This window comes from Indicator indicator, chromosome 36 (assembly GCF_027791375.1).
Source record: "Indicator indicator isolate 239-I01 chromosome 36, UM_Iind_1.1, whole genome shotgun sequence".
NCBI lineage: Eukaryota > Metazoa > Chordata > Aves > Piciformes > Indicatoridae > Indicator > Indicator indicator.
This window is the reverse complement of record NC_072045.1, coordinates 2297203-2316118: the sequence shown is the minus strand read 5'-3', so window position 1 is coordinate 2316118 and position 18916 is coordinate 2297203. Positions and strand designations below refer to the sequence as shown.

Here is an 18916-nt window from a genome sequence, read left to right as displayed (position 1 = left end):
GTGGTGAGGAGTAGAGTGCAGTGGGGATGGTGGAAGTCATTAAAAGGTTTATTTTTAACTGGGTTTAGCTGGCTGCACACATTTGGTGTTGGGGCTTGAGGTCTGTGCCCAAGTGCCTCAGTGTCACTGAAACCCACCTGCTGGAATTGGAGAGGATCCTTCCTCCTTTCAGACAGGCTTGGGGCTGCCTGGCACTGCTGGAGCTCTCAGACATTCTTGCTCTCATGGGGTTTAAAGGAGTTCTTGCTTTTGAGTGAGCTGGAAGGTTGTGGGTTTAAAATCCTGCCTGAGTGTGAGTCCTGCAGGCTGGCAGGTTGGGTTGTTCAGCACTGTCCTCTGTGCAGCTCCTGCTCTTTGAACCTCATATAGGGACTGAAGTTGGAAGCTCTTGGCTTTGGAGCTTCCAGTGCAGCCCTGAGACCTGAGGTCCCCATGTACCACCCATCTGTGTTCCACAGGTGGAGAAGTTTGTCCAGAGGTGAAATGGTTTCTGTCAGGTCAGAGGAGGAGAGTTCCTGGTGGTGAGCAACCCAGACAAGTCTCAGCTCTAAATCTGGGGCTGAAGTCTTCCCCAGGAGGGTGTGGAGGCACTGGAACAGGTTGTCCAGAGAAGTTGTGTAGGCTTCAAGCCTGGAATTGTTTGAGGCCAGGTCAGATGAGGCCTTGAGCAACCTGGACTGGTGGGAGGTGTCCCTGCCCATGGCAGAGGGTTGAACTGGATGATCTTGAAGGTCCCTTCCACCCCAACCCATTCTATGAAATGGGGACCTCTGGTTCTGTGGAACTGGGTCTCTGCTTGTCCCCCTCCATGTGCTGTGGGTGTCTGGAGGTATCTGTGCTGAGCTCCCAGAGAGTGTGCCCCAGCCAGCCCCTGCTGCCTGCCCCTCCAGGAGGGGAGCTGATCTGAGCCCTTCCTGTGCGTCACTGCTGCCTCTGAATCCCTTCAGCCAAGCTCTGGAGCTGACCATTTCTCAGCTGTGTCCATGCTTCAAGCTTGAGCCTGCTGAGGGTGTGAAGGGTCAGGGACAGAAACGCTGGGGTGCAGCTGTGATGCTTTTTGGGAAAGCAGAGCAGAAATGGCTCCATCTCCACACTCCCCAGCTGGAGCTTCTCTTGCTTCAGAAAGGCCAATTGGTGGAAAGTGCCCCCTCTGAGCTGGGCCAAGTGACTGCCACAGCTGAGCCCACGCAGTCCTCAGTGTGCTCACAGCTCTCTGCTTGCCTTTCAGAGGTGGCCACGTCCCCAGTGTCTGGTAAAGAGGTAGAGCAAAGCTCCCTCTTCCTCCAGAGGAGGCACAAGGCTTGCATTCAATATCTTGTAGTACAGGAATGGCTTTTAAAATATTAATCTGAGAAAATTTAAACCCCCTTACTGATCCCTGGTTCCTGGAAGTGTTTAAGCAAAGCCTTCAGGGAGAGGTAGAGCTGCTGGTCACCTTTAGCAGAGTTGGGGGGCTGGGATGATTCAGTTTCCTTTTGCCAGTTTGTTCTGTTTGGTTTTGTTTTGGTTTGTTTTTCTCCTCAGTCCTTTCCCAACTCACCAAAATCATCTGATAGCTCCAGTAAAACCCTGCTGCACAAACAAGCAGCCTTCCATGCAAGAGCTGAGCACCCAGGGAATTTGCAGCATGGATGGGATCCTTGCCAGGCTGAGGGCTCTGTGAGCTGCCTTGCAGTGCAGATGCTGAAGCTGAGCTTCCACGTGAACAGAAGGAAAAACCTTCTCACTGTGAGGGTGCTGGAGCCCTGGAGCAGAGAGGTTGTGGAGTCTTCTTCCCTGAAGAGATTCCAAACCCACCTGGATGTGTTCCTGTGTGACCTGCCCTAGGTGATCCTGCTCTGCCAGGGGGTTGGACTCAATGAACCCTTCCAACCCATAACATTCAGTGAATATTTAGTAAGAGGGACCCACTGCTGGAGAGGGTCCAGAAGAGACCATGAAGATGGACAGAGGGCTGGAGAACCTCCTGCATGGGAACAGGCTGGGAGAGTTGGGGCTGTTCAGCCTGGAGAGGAGAAGGCTCCAGGGAGACCTCAGAGCAACCATCTAGTACCTGAAGGGGCTCCAGAAGAGCTGGGGAGGGACTTTTCATAAAGGCTGGGAGTGCCAGGATGAGACACAATGGCTTTGAGCTGGGAGAGGGGAGACTGAGACTGGAGATGAGGAAGAAATTCTTGACAGTGAGGGTGGGGAGAGACTGGAACAGGTTGCCCAGGGAAGCTGTGGCTGCCCCCTCCCTGGAGGTGCTCAAGGCCAGGCTGGATGAGGCCTGGAGCAAGCTGGGCTGGTGGGAGGTGTCCCTGCCCATGGCAGGGGGTTGGAGCTGGATGATCTCTGAGGTCCCTTCCAGCCCAACCCATTCTGGGATTCTATGAATTATGCTGACCCTGGTTTCCAGTCTTTGGGGGCAGCCCAGGAAATGCCTTTGTGGAATTGTGTTTGTTGTTGAAAACTGCTTCAGAGCAAATCCACTGCTCTAAAAGCAAATCCAAGAGTTTGTTTTCCTTTGCCTGCACTTTAGAAATACCAATATTTACCTTCCTTTTTTGTGCCCTATCTTTAACTTCCAGTATCTGAACAGATTGAGCTGTGCTGAGAGATCCTGCTCTGGAGGAAGGGCTGGATTCAGGCCACAGGAGCAAACCAGTTCAGACTTAATTGGGTTTGTTGCAAACCCTTTTTCCCCTCCTCTAAGCAAAGGACTGCAGGGTTGCTATTATGACCAGGGAGTGAGGCTTGGGGTGTGTTCATTTCACTTTCCCCCAAACTCCAGACTACAGCTGCTTGCAGAACTGATTTCAAAGCTTCTGCTCTGGTTTTTGGTGCTGGTTTGCCAGTGCAGTGTTGCCTTTGCTCCAGTGCTTGGGGAAGGGCTCTGCAGCTTGCTGTCTGCCTTCCTGCATTTGCCTTCTGTTGCTTTTGGTCAGAGTTACAGAAGGGGGAAAAAATAAAAGGTCCTAGCAGTTTGTGCAGTTTTGCTGGGGTTTGATGTGCTTGTGGGGCAGGCAGGGGGGTGCTTGAAGCTCTGTCTTGGGGACTGGGTTGTGGAGAACTGCCCAAGACCCTGAGAGAAAGTTTGGGCAGATATGGGCAGTTTTGATTCAAAAATGCAGCAGTGACTGAGAAATAACTTTGAGGGCAGCTGGTTCTTGGTTACAGTGAGGGTCTGGAGCAGCCTTTAGTAGTGAGTAATGGAGGCAGAAAATCCAGCAGCAAGAAATGAAACTTGGCTTGAAGAAAGATGCAGCAATTCCAGGGTCTGTAGCTGGGATGGAGGAGACCTCCTGAGGACTGGGCACAGTGTCTTCTGCTGTGGTAATTCCTCCACTGTAGACATTTGGCCTTGGTCACCAGACAGCCTGGACAGTGGTGCTGGAAGTAAAAGCTGCACAGGGATGCAGGGGATGTTTTCCAGCCCAGAAAAAACTCTTTCCTTCCCTCCTTCCTTCCCAAGCCTTGTGGAAATTGGGGGAGCTGGCTGCTGGGCTTCTGGCAGTACAGCCTCAGCAGCCCCCAGCTTGTTACCAGTGACACTGGTGGGAGGCTGCAATGATTGAACTGCAGAGAATCAACCTTTCAGCTCTCATGGCAGTCTGGTGTCAGGCATCAAGAGCTGAGACTTGATGATTATTGCTTCTCTTGCTGGGCTTAATGAGGAGGAGGTGTCCCTGAACTCCCCAGAAAAGCAAAGATGAAAACACAGGCAGGAGAAAGGAGAGCTGTGCCGTGGGGAGAGGAGTCTGAGTCTCCCAGCTGGGATTCCCAGATGGATCTGACTTCTGCAGCAGTGCTGAAGATGCAGAGCTGTGTCTGAGTTAATTGGGAGCTGGGGGCCCTGGATGCCACAAACCCAGCTTTGATCTTTTCCGGTTTCTTCCAGTCTGTGTTGCCTGTGCCCTGGGCTGCAGGTCCCCTGCTGTTAGCTGTGGCACTGCCCAGCTCTCCAGCCTTGCCAGGTGGGCAGCTGCAGCTGCTTTGTACCCACACACCAGGCAGTGATGCTGGATGCCTGGCAGCAGTGCTGGGATTCAGTGACCAAGTGGCCATCTTCAAGGGAAGTGCTTTTCAGAAGTGGTGTGGCTGTGACAGTGACCTGAGTCTTGCCTGTGTCCATCCCTTGGGCTTGCTCTGCCCTTGCAGTGTCTCTCTGCAGTAACCTTCTCCTCCCTGGTGAGCCCTTCTCTGGAGACAGGGAGATTTAACTCCTCAGCGACCTCTGGGAGTCCCAGGTCCACTGTCTGCAAAACCAGAGCCTGCTGCTGCTCCAGGGGCAGCCCTCTGCAGCCTTGCAGCATCTCCTGCAGCCCAGCCAGCTGGTGACTTGCAGAGCAGTTGGGTGTCCGGCTCAAAGCTCCTGGAGGAGCAGCTCAGTCACTTCATTTGCACTGCTGGAGATACTTAGGACTGGGGATTCCAAGAAGTCCTTTGGTGGTTCCTGCTGCTGGGGAGGAGTCTGGCAGCTTTGATCTGTGTGCTGTGGGCAGGTCCTGCAGATCCAGACCAGGTGGCCCTGCTGCATCCACAGTGATGGGAGGGAGCTCGGTACCAAGTGACAATGCTGATTTCTCTCAGGGGTTGAGCCTCCTTTTCATGTTCTTCCTGAAAGGCACTGCCTCAGCTGCACACATCCATGGCTTCCCTTCCTAGTGGAAAACTACTGCAGCTGGTGCTGGCCAAGCTCCTGGCCTGGCACTGGTGTGGTTTGTGCCAGCACTCTGCAGCTCCTTTCCCAACCACCTTGCACAAGAGCTGTGGGCTGCTGCTAACGATGAGCAGAGTGGCAGAGGCATCTGAGCTGTGCCTCTGGAGCCTCAAGGTTTGAGCAAATGCAGCGTCAGAGAAAAGTTCACTGGGGTTGTGGGAAGGCACTGAAGCCTCTCTGTGCTTTACTGGAAGCTACCAGGTTGAGGCGAAGAAACTGCACTGGGCTTGAGCATGAACCTTCCATAGAGTCACAGAATGGGTTGGGCTGGAAGGGACCTCAAAGATCATCCAGCTCCAAGCCCTGCCATGGGCAGGGACACCTCCCACCTCCAGGGAGGGGGCAGCCACAGCCTCCCTGGGCAGCCTGGATCTTTGACTCCCCTGTGTGTCAGACACCTCTGGAGTGAACTCTGCTTGAATGCTGTGGTGCTGTGGCGAGTGCACCCCTGGCACCGAGGGGCTGCCCTGCCTCACCAGTGCTTGCTTATTCAGGTTGAGGTTTCAAAATGAGCTCTGCAGCAAGAGCTGCCTCCACAGTTGCCCTGTTTGGTTCAGGAGGATCTTTTGAGCCTGGATTAGGGAGCTCAGGAGCTGCAGGCATGCGTGAGAGCAGGCTGCAGGGCTGGCTCAGCTCTCGTGCCTGTGGGGTGACATCTTGATGACAGTGGAGTTTAATTGCTCTCTGCTTTGCTGATACAAGCTATTGTCCATTGAGGGCCTGGCTCCCTGCTTTGCAGTGCAGGCACAAAGCCTTTTGGTCAGGCTGCAGGGGCTTTTTCTAACTTCATCATGTGTCTTACTCTAAACTTACTCAAAGGTACTTTGGGTTTTGGCTTTGGTTGTTTTGTTTTGTTTTGTTTCCTGCATTTCTTTATTTCCAGCAGGGCAGCAGCTCTGCTGCTCAGCTTTGGCTGCTCAGTGCTTGCACTGCAGCCTCGAGGAGCTGGAAGTGGTGAAACTCTGTGACTCAGAACAGTTCCAGGGAGGTTTTTGTTGTTTGGGTTTTTTTTGTTTGTTTGTTTGTTTTTTTGTGAGCTGACGTTTAAGTAAGTTCTCAATAAAAGTTGTCGTCTCCCTTCCATGGGGAAGCTCTTGGGTTGTGACCCTGGCAAGTTGAACTCCTGTGAAGTGAGGTTTGTGCTCTCTGAGCCCGCTGGATACTGCCATTCCAGGCAGGGCTGGGTGGGTTTGGCAGGTTTAGCAATTAAGAACTTGAAAACGTCCAGCCCAGCGTTTTGCCTGATGACTTAAAAGCTCTTCCTGGTTTTATTGCTGCTTTGCAGTGTTGTGTGGCTGGGGTTTGGAGGTGCTTTAAGATTGCAGTGCTAATATGCAGCCATTAATGCATATTAAGGGAAATGATAGATTAGAACAAATGCAAACTCCAGAGTCCTTTAGAGCTCTGCAGCTCCTAAACCTTCATCAGAACACCTTTTCAAACATGATCTGTGTTAAAAGCTTCTGCCCCAAACAAATCCTGCTTCTCAGCCTTGGGCTGAGGGAAGTGGGGTGGAGCTGGGCCCAGCAGACAGCTGCAGTTTGACAGCCCTTTGCTTATCAGAGTGATAAACAGGGTGAGCTCAGGAGGAGCAAGGAAAGGAGTCCATAGCTCAGGCTGGGGGCTGCAGCCCAGAGAGATTCAGGGAATCAGAATGGGTTGGATTGGAAGGGACCTTGCAGATCATCCAGCTCCAACCCCTTGCCATGGGCAGGGACAGCTACTGCTAGCCCAGGCTGCTCAGGGCCTCATCCAGCCTGGCCTTGAACACCTCCAGCTTTGGAGCCTCCACAGCTTCTCTGGGCAACCTGTTGCAGCATCTCACCACCCTCACTGTCGAGACTCCTCATGCAGGGAGGCTTTGCAGGTGCCCATCCTGGAAGGAGGTAGAGGGACCCTCCAGAAGCATCCCCATAGCTTCATTTCTCACCTTGGCACCTGGCCATGGCTGCTGACACCTCTCCTGAGTAGGAAGCTCAACTTTTGCTTCAGGAGTTGGGGATTTACTCAGGATCTCCAGGACTCTGAGAAGATTGGGTTTGAATACTGAGGCCTGTGTAGGGTATGAAGAGGTCTGGGAGGCTTTGTAGTTTAGGTCAACAAAAATTATATAGGATCTGTAATTGCCAAGCCTCAGCAGACTGGATCCCATCTGCAGCCTGTTTGTGTCCTCAGCTTCAAATGAGGTCCTGGGGAGGGCTGACACTGCAGATGGAAACTGTCCTGCAGGGACACCATGGTGATTTAGCTCCAGAAGTGATAGATGTGGCATAAAAAAGAATGTTCAGGAGGCTTTTTCACTGCTGTGTTGTTGGGAGGAGGTAAATAGAAGCCTTGGAATAGAGGAAGGTCTTGGGAGAAGCCTTTTGTCTCTGCCTCATTCAGGGGTTCCCTCCTGGGCCAGCTTCAGCTAATTGTGTAGCAGCAAACTTCCCAGCGAGTCCCTCGGAGTTGTGAGGCTTATTTCCCCTGGGATTTATAGATCTTGCTGCTAATGAACTGTGGGACTCTGAGGAGGCTCCTGTGAGCCTGTCATAATGAGGCACTGGATGCAGTTGCTTTGCTTTGGGTCTGGTTTGCTGTGCAGAGCTTGCTGTAGTCTGTTTGAAGTGCAAATGGAAGTGCTGAAGTTCTGCTCAGTTCTGCAGGACCTCTCCTCAGGCCCCTGGCTCTGTCTGATGTGAGTTCCTCCCAAACTGGATCTGACCCTTCTCTTTTCTTATCCTGTACCCAGCTGTTCTGAGAAGCTGGAGGAAGAGGAGGAGGGTTTGTGCCTATATTTGGAGCAGGCTGTGTGGGCAACAGAAGCATCAACGAGTCAGAGGCAAAGAACGGAAGAGGAACTTTCCGGAGTTTCATAGAATCGTTTTGGTTGGGAGAGACCTGCAAGAGTCAGAGATTCACAGAATGGGTTGGGTTGGAAGGGACCTCAGAGATCATCCAGCTCCAACCCCCTGCCATGGGCAGGGACACCTCCCACCAGCCCAGGCTGCTCAAGGCCTCATCAAGGCTGGCCCTGAACCCCTCCAGGGAGGGAGCATCTACAACCTCCCTGGGCAGCCTGTGCCAGTCTCTCTCCACCCTCATTGTCAAGAATTTCTTCTTCATCTCCAGTCTCAATCTGCCCTCCTCAAAAATTGTTGCTGCTGATTTTAAAGGTGTGCAGGAAGCTTTAAATCCCAGAGTGAATTCCCCTGTCCCAGCACAAGAAGCTCTCAGCTGCTGCTCTCTGTGTGTTTGTGCTCTGCACACCCAGGAGAGCACAAAGGCAGTGATGCTGAGCAGAGGCCAAACCCCTTCCACCCAGCAGTGCCTGCAGAGTGACTTCCAGTAAATGTTCCCCAGGCCTTCTCTAAGCAGCCTCTTGAATTATCTCTGATTTCCCTGCAAGAGTTGGGGAGGTTTCCTGCTGGTTGCTTGGCCTGGTCCTGTGTGGGGCTGTCCCATCCAGCTTCTGCCTGGATGCTTTCAACCCCCCTGCCAGCTCTCATGGGGAATCTGAGCAGTTTGCACTGCTTTCTGCTGGGGTTCATCTCTCCTTGCTTGTTCCTCCTGTTCTCTGCTCAGGCTTCCAAGCTGGATGAGGCCTTGGGCAGCTGAGTCTGGCTGAGAGGTGTCCCTGCCATGGCAGGGGCTTGCAGGGGCTGATCTCTGAGGTCCCTTCCAACCTGGGCTCTTCTGTGAACTGCTGGTTTCTTGCTCATGTTTTTGTCCTTGTCCATGTTTTGTCCCAGCTTCCAGTGGCTGTTCCTCAATGTGCTGAGGACTGGAGGAGTGCACATTGGCTCCCCCAGCTCCACACTGAGAGGCTGCTGAGTTTCTGCTTTCTAAATCCAGATTTCCTTTTCTTTCACGTTTCATGTTGTTTGCTCAAGTATGCTCCTGTGGATTGCTGGCCAGGCTGCACAGGACATGCTGACAGGGTGAACACAGAGCTGGCCAGCCCCTGTGAGCAGCCTGCTATGGTATGCAGTGCGTGGCACTCAAGGAATTCACTGATCTCTGGACCAAGAGCAAGATGTTGTTGATTGCTTCTCTGTGGAGGTTGTTTTGGGGCTATAAAACTGCCCAACACAGAGCAGGAGCTGCCAGCTCCCAGCCCTTCCTCCTTGGACTCCCTGGTAGCTCTGGGAAGGCTTTGGGGTGTGCTGCAGATCTGTGCCCCCCATTGGATGGGCTCTGAGGATGCTGTCTGCTAGGAGCTTACTCAGCTGGGCTGCAGAAGTGTTTTCTTGGTGGTGAATCTGATATTTGGTGTTGCTGTCAGCGTGTTGGGGCTCAGATCCTTCACTTCTGAGCTGAAAACATTGGGAGAGGTTTTAGGGGAGGTGCAAATGAACTTCCATGCTGTTAACTCCTGTGCTGCTGGATGCAGGGATCTGCTTCTGTAGTCCTGGGGAGGTCACAGTCCCAGCATGGTGAGGTTGGAAGGGATCCAGCCTAACCCCCTTGCTCCAGCAGGGCACCCACAGCAGCTTGCCCAGGAGGGTTTGGAAGCTCTGTAGATGAGGAGACTCCACAGCCTCTCTGTGCAGCCTGCTCCAGGCCTCCAGCAACCTCACACCAAAGAACTTTCTCCTTCTGGCTTCCAGTTTGTGCCCCTTGTCCTGTCCCTGGGTGCCACTGAGAGAAGTCTGGCCCCAGCCTCTTGCTCCCCACAGATCCTTTAGCTTTTGCTGAGTGTTGATCAGATGCCCTCTGGGGCTGCTCTTCTCTGAGGGGGTTCAGAGCTGCAGGAGTTGGGGGTTCTTGGGACACAAGGGCAGGAGTGTGGGGGCAGAGGCTGTTGCTGAGCTGGGCAGCAGGGTTTTGCAATGAGGCTGCAGTTTGCTTTTGCAGGGAACTGCCAGCTTTCTGCTGGAAAAAATGTGCTTAGGCTGTTCTCAGACCTAGGGCTGGGATAAATTTTTCCTCTCAGATATCCACAGTTTAACTCCAACCTTACATAAGCAGGACACAGACACAGCTGAGCTCTCTGGTGCCTGCAGTGGGGCTGAGGGAAGAGCTGAGCTGGGGGTGCTCAGAAATTGTCTTCTGCTGAATGTGCCCTTGCATACAAGGCGGCCAAGGGTGTCCTGGGGTGCATGAGGAAGAGTGTGGCGAGCAGGGTGAGGGAGGTCTGGTAAGGCCACAGCTGGAGTCCTGGGGACAGCTCTGGGCTCCCCAGTTCAAGAGAGACAGGGAACTGCTGGAGAGAGTCCAGTGGAGGCTGGGAAGATGCTGAGGAGCCTGGAGCAGCTCTGTGAGGAGCAAAAGCTGAGAGCCCTGGGGCTGAGAGCCTGGAGAAGAGCAGCCCCAGAGGGGAGCTGAGCAATGCTCAGCAAGAGCTGAGGGATCTATGGGGGGCAAGAGGCTGAGGCCAGACTCTGCTCAGTGGTGCCCAAGCAGGGGGCTTGGACTGGATGATCTGCAGAGGTCCCTTCCAAGTCCCCCATGCTGTGGGGTTGGTTAACCCCGGTGCTGCTCCAGTTTGTCTGTTTCAGGAGGTTTTCTCTTTTCTCCTTTGGAGTTCTGTGCCTTTCCCTGAGCCTTTTTCCTTTCAAAGCAAAGCAGAGGTGAAGAGTCCCTGCTGAGTGGCTTTTGGCAGTGAATATTTGGCTTCAAATTTCTCCAAGGTAATCTTTTTCTTTTTCCTGCTTGTTTTTTTTGTAGGATGCTGTGACATCCAAGCCAGTAATCCAGTTCCAAGGAAGTCAAGGGGTAAGTTTCTCTGGGGGTTGCTGTGGAAAGTTCTTGACTGAGTTGTACAATGAATCCGAGGAGGTGTTTGTGCTAATTCCAGTGCAGGCAGTGATGTTCTGAGGAGCAGGAAGTCCAGATGTGGCCTGGGAAAGATTATTTGCCCCTGGAGCACGTGGATGAGCTTTCCATGAAAACTTTTCCTCCTCTTTATGTTCAAATCCCACACAAAGGAGACTTCCTCACCCTGCTGAATCCAGGGCAGCAGCCCCAGCAGTGTTGCTGTTGGGGAAGTACAGCTTTCTGAGGCTGAGCTGTTGGGTAGGACAAGGAAGGGAAGGTTCAGCCCTGTCAGAGCTGTGCTGGGTGCCACAATCCATGGCAGCCTTGCTGGTGCCCTGAGGAGAGGCTGTGCTGAGCCTGGGGCAGCTGGCGTGGGGCTGGCTGGGACTGGCAGTGCTGGGAGGCTGCTCAGATGCTCCTCACTCTGCACAGCTGTGCAGGTTCTGTGAGCACCACAAGTGGTTTCTGTTCAGGGGTTTTACTTCTTCAACTTGTGTTCCACTGGCTGAGCTCCTCCAGGGTATTTATAGGCACTTGAAAGGCTCTGCCCCTGCCAGCAGAGCGATTAAATAGGTGATGTTCCTGATAGTCATGCAGCTCTTCACTGAGCCTCAGAGGTGGCACCTGGATCCCTCTTAGCTGTGTTTAACTCTGCATAAGGAAGGGGAATTGAATTCAGTTCCTCTCAGCCATCTGAACTCTGCTGTGAAGGTCTCAGTTTTATTGGGTGTTGTTTTTTGTAGTGGCACAACAAAACTTTCCCAAAGGCTGGAGTGAAGCAGGCAGTGAAGCACAGCCCAGTTCTCCTTGCCTGTGTTTTACCTCCTGATCTTAGCCTCACTCCAACAGAAGGTAGCAGCAAAGATCTGATTGTTATTGGTAAGAAGAAAAATCCAAACCTTCTCATCCTGGGAAATACAGAAAGGAGCAATTTCCAGGTTGCTTTTTTCACTGTTTACAATTAAACTGCTCAGCAAGCTCAGCATGAAAGCTCAGATAAAAATCTGCAGTTGGAGTTGGCAAAGTGAGGAGAGCTGTGCAGGGTGAGTGATTTATTGCTGTTAGGTGAGCAAACAGCTTTGCATGGGAGAAAGAGGCTCAAGAAGCCCCCAGATGCCTTCCCTGGCCTTTGGAGGGACCTGTGGTGGCCTGCACCTGAGCTGTGCTGTGCAGCTGCTGGGGGAATGGCTCTCTGCAGCCTTCATCCTGGAGGGAGATGCAGCAAACTGAATCACCACAGCTTCAGACACTCTGCTACCCTCAGCTGCTGTGCTCTCCTTGCAGAGGGTTTCCTGTGGGGCTGGGCTGGCCAGGGGAGTTCTCAGGCCTGAAGTGTGGCAGTTGCTTGGAATTCAGCAGGTTGAGAGGAGGCAGCTCCTGCTGACACTGAGCTCTGGTGCACTTGGCATGGACTCAGAACTGTTTAGGCTGGAAAAGGCATTTGAGATTGAGTCCAACCTGGTGCCAGCCCATGTCCTGTCTCAGACCATGCAGCCCAGCCAGCAGCCCAACACCACCAGGGACATTACCTTAAGACCTTGAGTACCAAAGTGCTGCACAGTTGCTGGGGACAGGGCTGTCCAGGAAAGGCTGCAGCTCCTTCTCTTTTGGGTGAAGCCTGGACAGAAATGGAGCTTCAGCTGGGATGAATCAGCAGAGGCTTCCTGGGGAAGCAGGGAAAGAGCTGAACTGGGCAGGGGGAAGCCCCTTCAGGTGCTGAGTGCCTGGATTTGTGTGCAGCTCTGATGCGAGTGCTGGGAACACAGAGCCTGAGCCTTACATGATTGAAATCAGGATACTTCCCCCTGGTTGCTGGTCTGAGCTTGTGCTGCTGTCCCTAGAGAAGGGTGAAGCTGCTGCTCAGTGAGCTGTGCACAGAAGAGTTTCTTGAAAGGAAAAAAACCCAAACCAAAAACACAACAAACCCCTCAGCAAACCACCCCAGGAGTCACATCTGCACTCGAGCTATTTTTAAGTGTCTATGGTTACTGGTGTCATGGTCGGCACCAAAATTAGGGCTCCCTCAAAGCAGTTTCCATGCTGTTTTGGTGGCTTGAGAAACCTTCTGTTTCAGCTAAAAATAATTCCTAGATAAGGGCCAGTTTGCATCTGCTGAGGCTTTCCAGGACAGGCAGCAGCAGCTCACTCACTCCTGCCTGCCTTAGTTTCCAGCCTTTGAAGGAGCTGCAGGAGCTGCCCAGGAGGGCCTGAATCAAGGCCTTCACAAGGGTGAACCAGGAGCTGGAGTTATTTTGGTGTCTGAATGTCTGAGCTGGGGACATCTTCTGGGGTTTGTTTTACCAGCAGCAGTCCCCAGCAGCAGCTGCTGCCTGGTTGCCTTTCCCTTGGTGCCCTGTTCCCAGCAGGGTGACCCATGGGTGAGTGGTGCCAGCTGCAGAATGCCCACAGCCTGCTGCTGACACAGCTTGGTGCAGCCTCTCAGCCTGCTCAGGAAGCAGGAGATAATTTTGGTGGGGGCTGGGTGGGGGCAGAGGGTGCTGGGGCAGATTAAGGGCTCAGGGCTGCAGCAGGCGTTTGGCTGAGGAGATAACAGGGCAGGGCTGCTGGGTGCCACCAGATCTGCTCTGGGGGCTGTTAGGGCCAGGCCATGGGATTGGGTGGGGGATAACTTGTCCTGTACAGCTCTGGATGTCTTCATGGAATGGTTGGAAGTGACCTCTGAAGGGTTTCTTGTCTTCATGGAGAGTGGCTGGGGTCTGCTGCAGGGCTTCAGCACAGCTCACTCAGGCCTTTCCTGCAGCTTCTCAGAAGGTCTCTGTGGTTTAGCAGAATGGCCCAGATGTGCTCTTTCCAGGCTGCTGCAGACGCCTGAGGTCAAGGGGAAAGCACCTAGAAAGCCTCAGTGCCAGCAGAGAGCCTCTCTGGAGCCTGGGTGTGTGGCTACCCCAGGCTGGTTAGCAGGAGGGAGGATTTTGGGCCTAGATGTGGCAGTTTGGGTAAACACAAATCTGCATGGTGGAGCTGAAAATAGGTTGAAGCTGCTGCTGCTTGTTCTTGAAGCCACCTTCATGGTCCAGCACTGATGTGGGAGTGGAGCTGAGGTTGGTGCTGGATCCCCAGGGCAGAGGGGGAGCAGTTTCCCTGCTGGGGGTTCAGGGCAGTGGTGTCTGGGAGCACACTCAATGCTTGGGTAAATATTGAACCTAGCAGCAACATCTGCCCTGCTGTGAGCCCTGGAATCTCCTTATGGAATTAGAACCTCCTAATCAGGAGGGATCCCTGCTGCCTGGTGCCCTGGAGGGGCTGCCTGCAGTGCCCATCACTGATGCCCAAGAAACCACCCAAGAATCCAAGCAAGAGGGCTGGGCCAGGCCTGAATCACCACAGCTGGGTCAGATTGCTAGAACAAGATGATTCTGAGCTCTGCTTTGGGAGGCAGCAAGCTGCCAGCTCAGATCTCTGCCCTGGTGCAGGCACTGTTGTGCCCCCTCTAGCACCTTATCTGTGCCCCACACGAGGGTTTGCCAAGCTGAACCCTTGGGGCAGCTCCTTGCTCCTCACACTCTCCTGGGCAGCAGTCCCAGAGCTTCAGGCTGCAAAGTGGCTCAGCCCAGGGTGCCTGCCAGAAGAGTGCACCTGGTGTGGAGTGCCCAAGGCACCAACCTTCCCCTCCTGCCCACAGCACATCGCCATCCCGAGGCCTGACCGACCCTCGGAAGTGAGGACCTTCACCTTCTACCTGTCCAACATCGGCAAGGACAGCCCCCAGGGCAGCTTTGACTGCATCCAGCAGTATGTCTCTAGGTGAGTGGTGCAGCAGAGGGCATCCAGCCTCTTGGCTTTTACTTTTTATCTTCTCTTCTGTGCAGTCTGTGCCCTAACAAACCTCAACACAACTTTGAATCGTGGAAAAGGCACCAAAGGTCCACTCCAGCCATTCTCAGACTCTGCCAAGGCTGGGGCTGAACCATGGCCCTCAGCACCACAGCTCTGGGGCTGTGAAACCCCTCCAGGGATGGGGATTCAGCCACCTCCCTGGGCAGCCTGGGACAGGCTTTGAGAACCCTTCCAGTGAAGAAGTTTCTTTTAACGTCCAACCTAAACCTCCCCTGAGGCAGCTTGAGGCCACTTCCTCTCCTGCTATCCCCTGTTAGTAGGCAGAAGAGACCAAGCCCTGTTTCCACTGCCTCTCTTTTGCAGCAATGGCAACATCCACTTGGACTGCCTGGGGAGCATCCAGGACAAGATCACGGTGTGTGCCACAGACGACTCGTACCAGAAGGCGAGGCAGAGCATGGCGCAGGCCGAGGAGGAGACGCGCAGCCGCAGCGCCATTGTCATCAAGCCCGGCGGCAGATACCTGGGTAGGCAGCACCTGGGCCTGGGGGGTCAGGCTGCCTCTGGAGGCACAGCCTGGCCTGTGCTTGGCCAGGAAGGGCTTCAAGAAGCAGCTGGGAGCTCCTTATGGATCTTCCATTTCCTAGGGTGCTCCTCTGCTTGCCTGGTGTCTCCTTCGTGGCTTCCATCTCCACCCTGGGGTGTGGGTGGTGCTGGGGTGGTCCCTGAGGGCTGTCTGTGTGCAGTGATCGCACCTGGGGATGCTGTTGGGCCAGCAGAAGTTTCTGGGGGGTCAGCTCAGGGGTCCCTCCATGGCTGTCACACAGCTGGGGTGTGCCTGTGCTGGAGACCACAACACAGCAGCTGGGGTGCAGGTAGCAGGGCCCTGCCTTGTGCTGCCTGCAGCCTGGGGCACACCATCCTGTGACAAGGGAAGGAAACAAACCCATGGCAAATAGCTATGGGCTCCAGAAGGAGCCTGCAGAGACCTGGCTTTGGCCTCAAGTCCCTGCATAACCCCAGCCTGGTCACAAACTGAGGCCACAAACATTAAGCAGAAAGCAGGGCTCTGGGGGTGTCTCCTGGGGACAGCTCTACCAGCCCCTGCTCAGAGAGTACCTCAGCCCAGTGGTGAGTGGCACAGAGCAGAGCTGCCCCTGACTCATTGTTCCATTGGCCAAGTGCTCAGAGCTGAGAAATCAGATAGCAATCAGGAAGGAAATGGATTGATTTCCTGTAGGCTGGGGGTGGTTTTGTTTAGCCTCTCTCTGACAGCATTACAGTAAGGGCATGGAGCTGGGGAGCAGCTGAGGGAGAAGCTTCCTGGAAAGATGGAGCAGAGCCTGGGATGTCAAAGCGCTCCTGCAGAAGCTCTGGGCTGAGGGTGCAGCCTTAGGAGGGCTGTGCTTTGCAGGTGAGAAGTCAGGGTTGAGACACTGCTCCAAGAGGGAAGGAGCTGGGCAAGGGCAGTTCCCTGGTGGGCTGTGCAGACTTGGCAGTGCCAGCCTCAGCATCTGATCCTGCTGGCTGCAGGGAGAGGCCTGGGGCTCACCTTGCCATCAGAGCCCCAGCTCAGCACTTCAGCCTCAGGGGAGCTGCTCCAGGCAGCTCAGATGTGGGAGAATTTTTATGGAATGTTGAAATTGGAGAGCAGCAGAGCAGGGGAGGTGGCCAGCAGCACCTGAAGGGCTGTGTGTGGGTAGCTGCCATGTCAGCAGGGGACGTGTGCTGCTCACACCCCAGCTCTGGGGCTGGGCAGCTCTGGATGTTCACACTGCAGTGGTTTAAGGCACCTCCTGTTCTGCCTTCCCCTAGCTTCTGCTTTTGCTGTCAGTGCTCCTTTGGGCTCCATCTTCAAGCAGAAATGTCCCAGTGTGGTATCTGCTGCCCATGCCCTGGTACAAGAGTTAAAGCAGGTCTAGGAAGCTGACAAATCTCTTGTCCCATTTCTGGCAGCCAAGTGCAGCTGAACTCTGACTTCTGGGGATGTTCTAATGTCTGAGTTGTTGTTTTGCTCCCTCCTGCCCTGGCTGGGCTGGGCTTGCTCACATCAGCCTGGTGCGTAAAGAGCAGGCAGGAAGTGGAGCCTGTTGTGCAATCTGCCTGTCAGTGGCACAAGCATGCAGCCCAGCACAGTATCTGCAGATGACTCAGTTGCTTCCTAGCACTGCAGGTCTGCCCTGCTGGGAGCAGCCTCCAGAGCTCACAGTGACTGCTGGGTGCTGTTTGTCCTGCTGAAGGGCACTGTCTGGAACCACAGTGATTATTGATTGCTTCTGCATGGCTTAGACCTTGGACCCTACACGTTTATTTCTGTCCAGATGCTGGGTTTGCCTTTGGGAGCAGGAACCTGCCCTTATGCCCTGTTCTCTGTCCTAACCCCTGCAGACCTTTGGTTTGTGCTGGGAGTGATGTGGGACTTGGGCAGGGCTCTCCAAGCTGCTCTTCCATAGGAGTGGGAAAGATGAGTTCTTGTTTAAAGCTATCAGAAACTAAGAACCACACTGGGATGGAGTCGAGGAAGCTGCCTCTGAGGGCTTGGGATGAGCTTTGGAGACAGCTTTGTGCTCTCCTGTGTGTGGCTGTGCAGGAGGCTGTCCCACCAGAGCAGGCAGCACACTGATGAATAGGCCATGGACCATGCTAGACCCTGCTCAGCTGGGCCTGCTCAGTGGGGGGAAGGGAGATGGACCCAGCCCCATAAAGTTGCCATTGTTCTAAAAGGAGAAACATCTGCTGGAGGAGAGCTTCTGCTGAGCTCAGCAGCAGGGAGCTGCTCCTTGACCACTTCTGGTTTCTCCACTCCATATTTTGTCTCGTCTCCATAATAATGCAGAAATTCCCTCTCCCAGGGAGGGGAAGGAATGGTTAGCTGAGCCGTGGGGATCCATGGGCTGGGGAGAAATGAAAAGCTGGCAGACAAAGAGGGCTTTATGTAAGCCTGTGGCCAATAATGCTCAGGTTTCCAGGCCTGGTGTTGCTGTTTACTTGCTCCAAGCTTGTCAGCAGTCATCAGGCTCAAGGGGTGCCGCAGCCGAGCGGCTGGGGCTGTGCTGCTTTTGTTTGTCCTTCCTTGTCACCCCCTGGCACTTCACATGCTCTGCTGCACTCCCTGTACGTGTTGACAGCCCACTGGCCTTTGCAAGGTGACTGCTGCAGTGACTGTTCTCATCTCACCCCAGGCAAGAAGGTTCAGGTGCGGAAGCCTGCCCCAGGAGCCTCCGAGGCAGTGCCCTCCAGGAAGCGCCCGACGCCAGTCAACCTTGCCAGTGCAATAAAGAGAGGCAACAGTGCCATATCCCAGAGACCCTTCAAGGACAGGGTTGTGCACTTACTGGCACTAAAGCCTTACAAGAAACCTGAACTTATTCTCAGATTGCAGAAGGATGGACTTTCTCAGCAGGACAAGGATTTGCTGGACAGTCTTCTGCAGCAGGTATGTACCCTAAAGGGCCATGTCCTCCCTGGGGTGAGTCTGAACCTAACCTGTGTGCCTGAGTCCAGCTCCATGGCTCTGAGGGCCGTGTCCACCAGCAGTTCAGCATTCGTCTTGCTGTGCTGCTAGAGACAGCAGAAGCCTCTGGTGTGGACACCTCGGTTTGGGTCTGGGCAGCTGAGCTGCAGTGCACCAGATCAGTCCCCTTAGAGGAAGACTTCTGGCTGGAATTACCTGACAGAGGCTCTGCAGCTCTGAGTTGTGAGAGCCTCTGAACCTCTCTCTCCATTGACATGGAGCATGTTGAGTCACTTCAGAGGAACACTTTCAGTTAGCTGTGAGGAGAAGCCTCCAACAGAGGCTCTCCAAGCTGCTTGATTCCGCAGAATTGCTTTGGTTGGAAAAGGCCTGGAAGGTCCTGGGGTCCAACCTATAAATCTAAACATTTTCATGTACATGGATGTAAAGGAACCTGTTGAGTCACTCTGGGATTCCTCTAACAGAGGGTCTGCGAGCTGCTCTAACCTGTAGAGTGGGTGTTTGGAAAGTGAGGTTTTAATTTGGCAACCTTGCTAGAGCTGTGTTGGGTTATTAACTCCTGGAATGCTTTAGCTTGAATGCTTTCAGCCTGAACCCCTCACTTGTGTCTCATTCCTGGGGTTGATGCAAAATCTTCTTACAAAATCCACTGAGGGTGCTGAGACTCTGAAAGAGGCTGCCCAGGGAGGCTGTGGATGTTCCCTCCCTGGAGGTGTTCAAGGCCAAGCTGGATGAGGCCTTGAGCAGCCTGGGCTGGTGGGAGGTGTCCCTGCCCATGGCAGGGGGCTGGAACTGGATGATCTTGAAGCTCCCTTCCAGCCTAACCCTTTCTGTGACTCTCAAAATCTCTCCATTTTTATTACCATGAGCAGCAAACACCCAGTGCAGATCCAGAGAGGGTAAAGCCCTGTCCCTCCCGACTCAGCTTTCCACCTCAGAGTGCTCAGCCCCATGCCCTCCCTGCTCAGAGCTGCAGCAGATCCCTCCTGTGTCAGGGGTGGGAGCTGGCTGCCAGCTGAACCAGTCCTGGGTACTTGGCATCATGGTAGTGGTGCCATTTTAGGAGCTGAAGTAAATACCTTTTATTGCTCAGGGCAAACACAACCATGGGGATTTATTGAAGTGCTGCAGCTGCACTCTGCTTTCTTGGGGTTTGGTTTTTTCCTTGACTCCTTTCCCTAACTGCAGAGCAGGCAGTG

The 18916-nt window shown here is 53.9% G+C and overlaps 1 protein-coding gene across 2 annotated transcripts in view; it reads left to right on the top strand.

Annotated features, from left to right (window-relative positions):
* Positions 1-18916, top strand: part of ELL (elongation factor for RNA polymerase II) — a 46342-nt gene that overhangs the window by 12793 nt on the left and 14633 nt on the right. For both annotated transcript variants that reach the window (XM_054396203.1, XM_054396202.1), the window contains exons 2-5: positions 10355-10402; positions 14088-14209; positions 14606-14769; positions 17425-17678. In XM_054396203.1, the coding sequence (XP_054252178.1) occupies positions 10355-10402; positions 14088-14209; positions 14606-14769; positions 17425-17678 (588 nt within the window). The remainder of the gene's footprint in view (positions 1-10354; positions 10403-14087; positions 14210-14605; positions 14770-17424; positions 17679-18916) is intronic.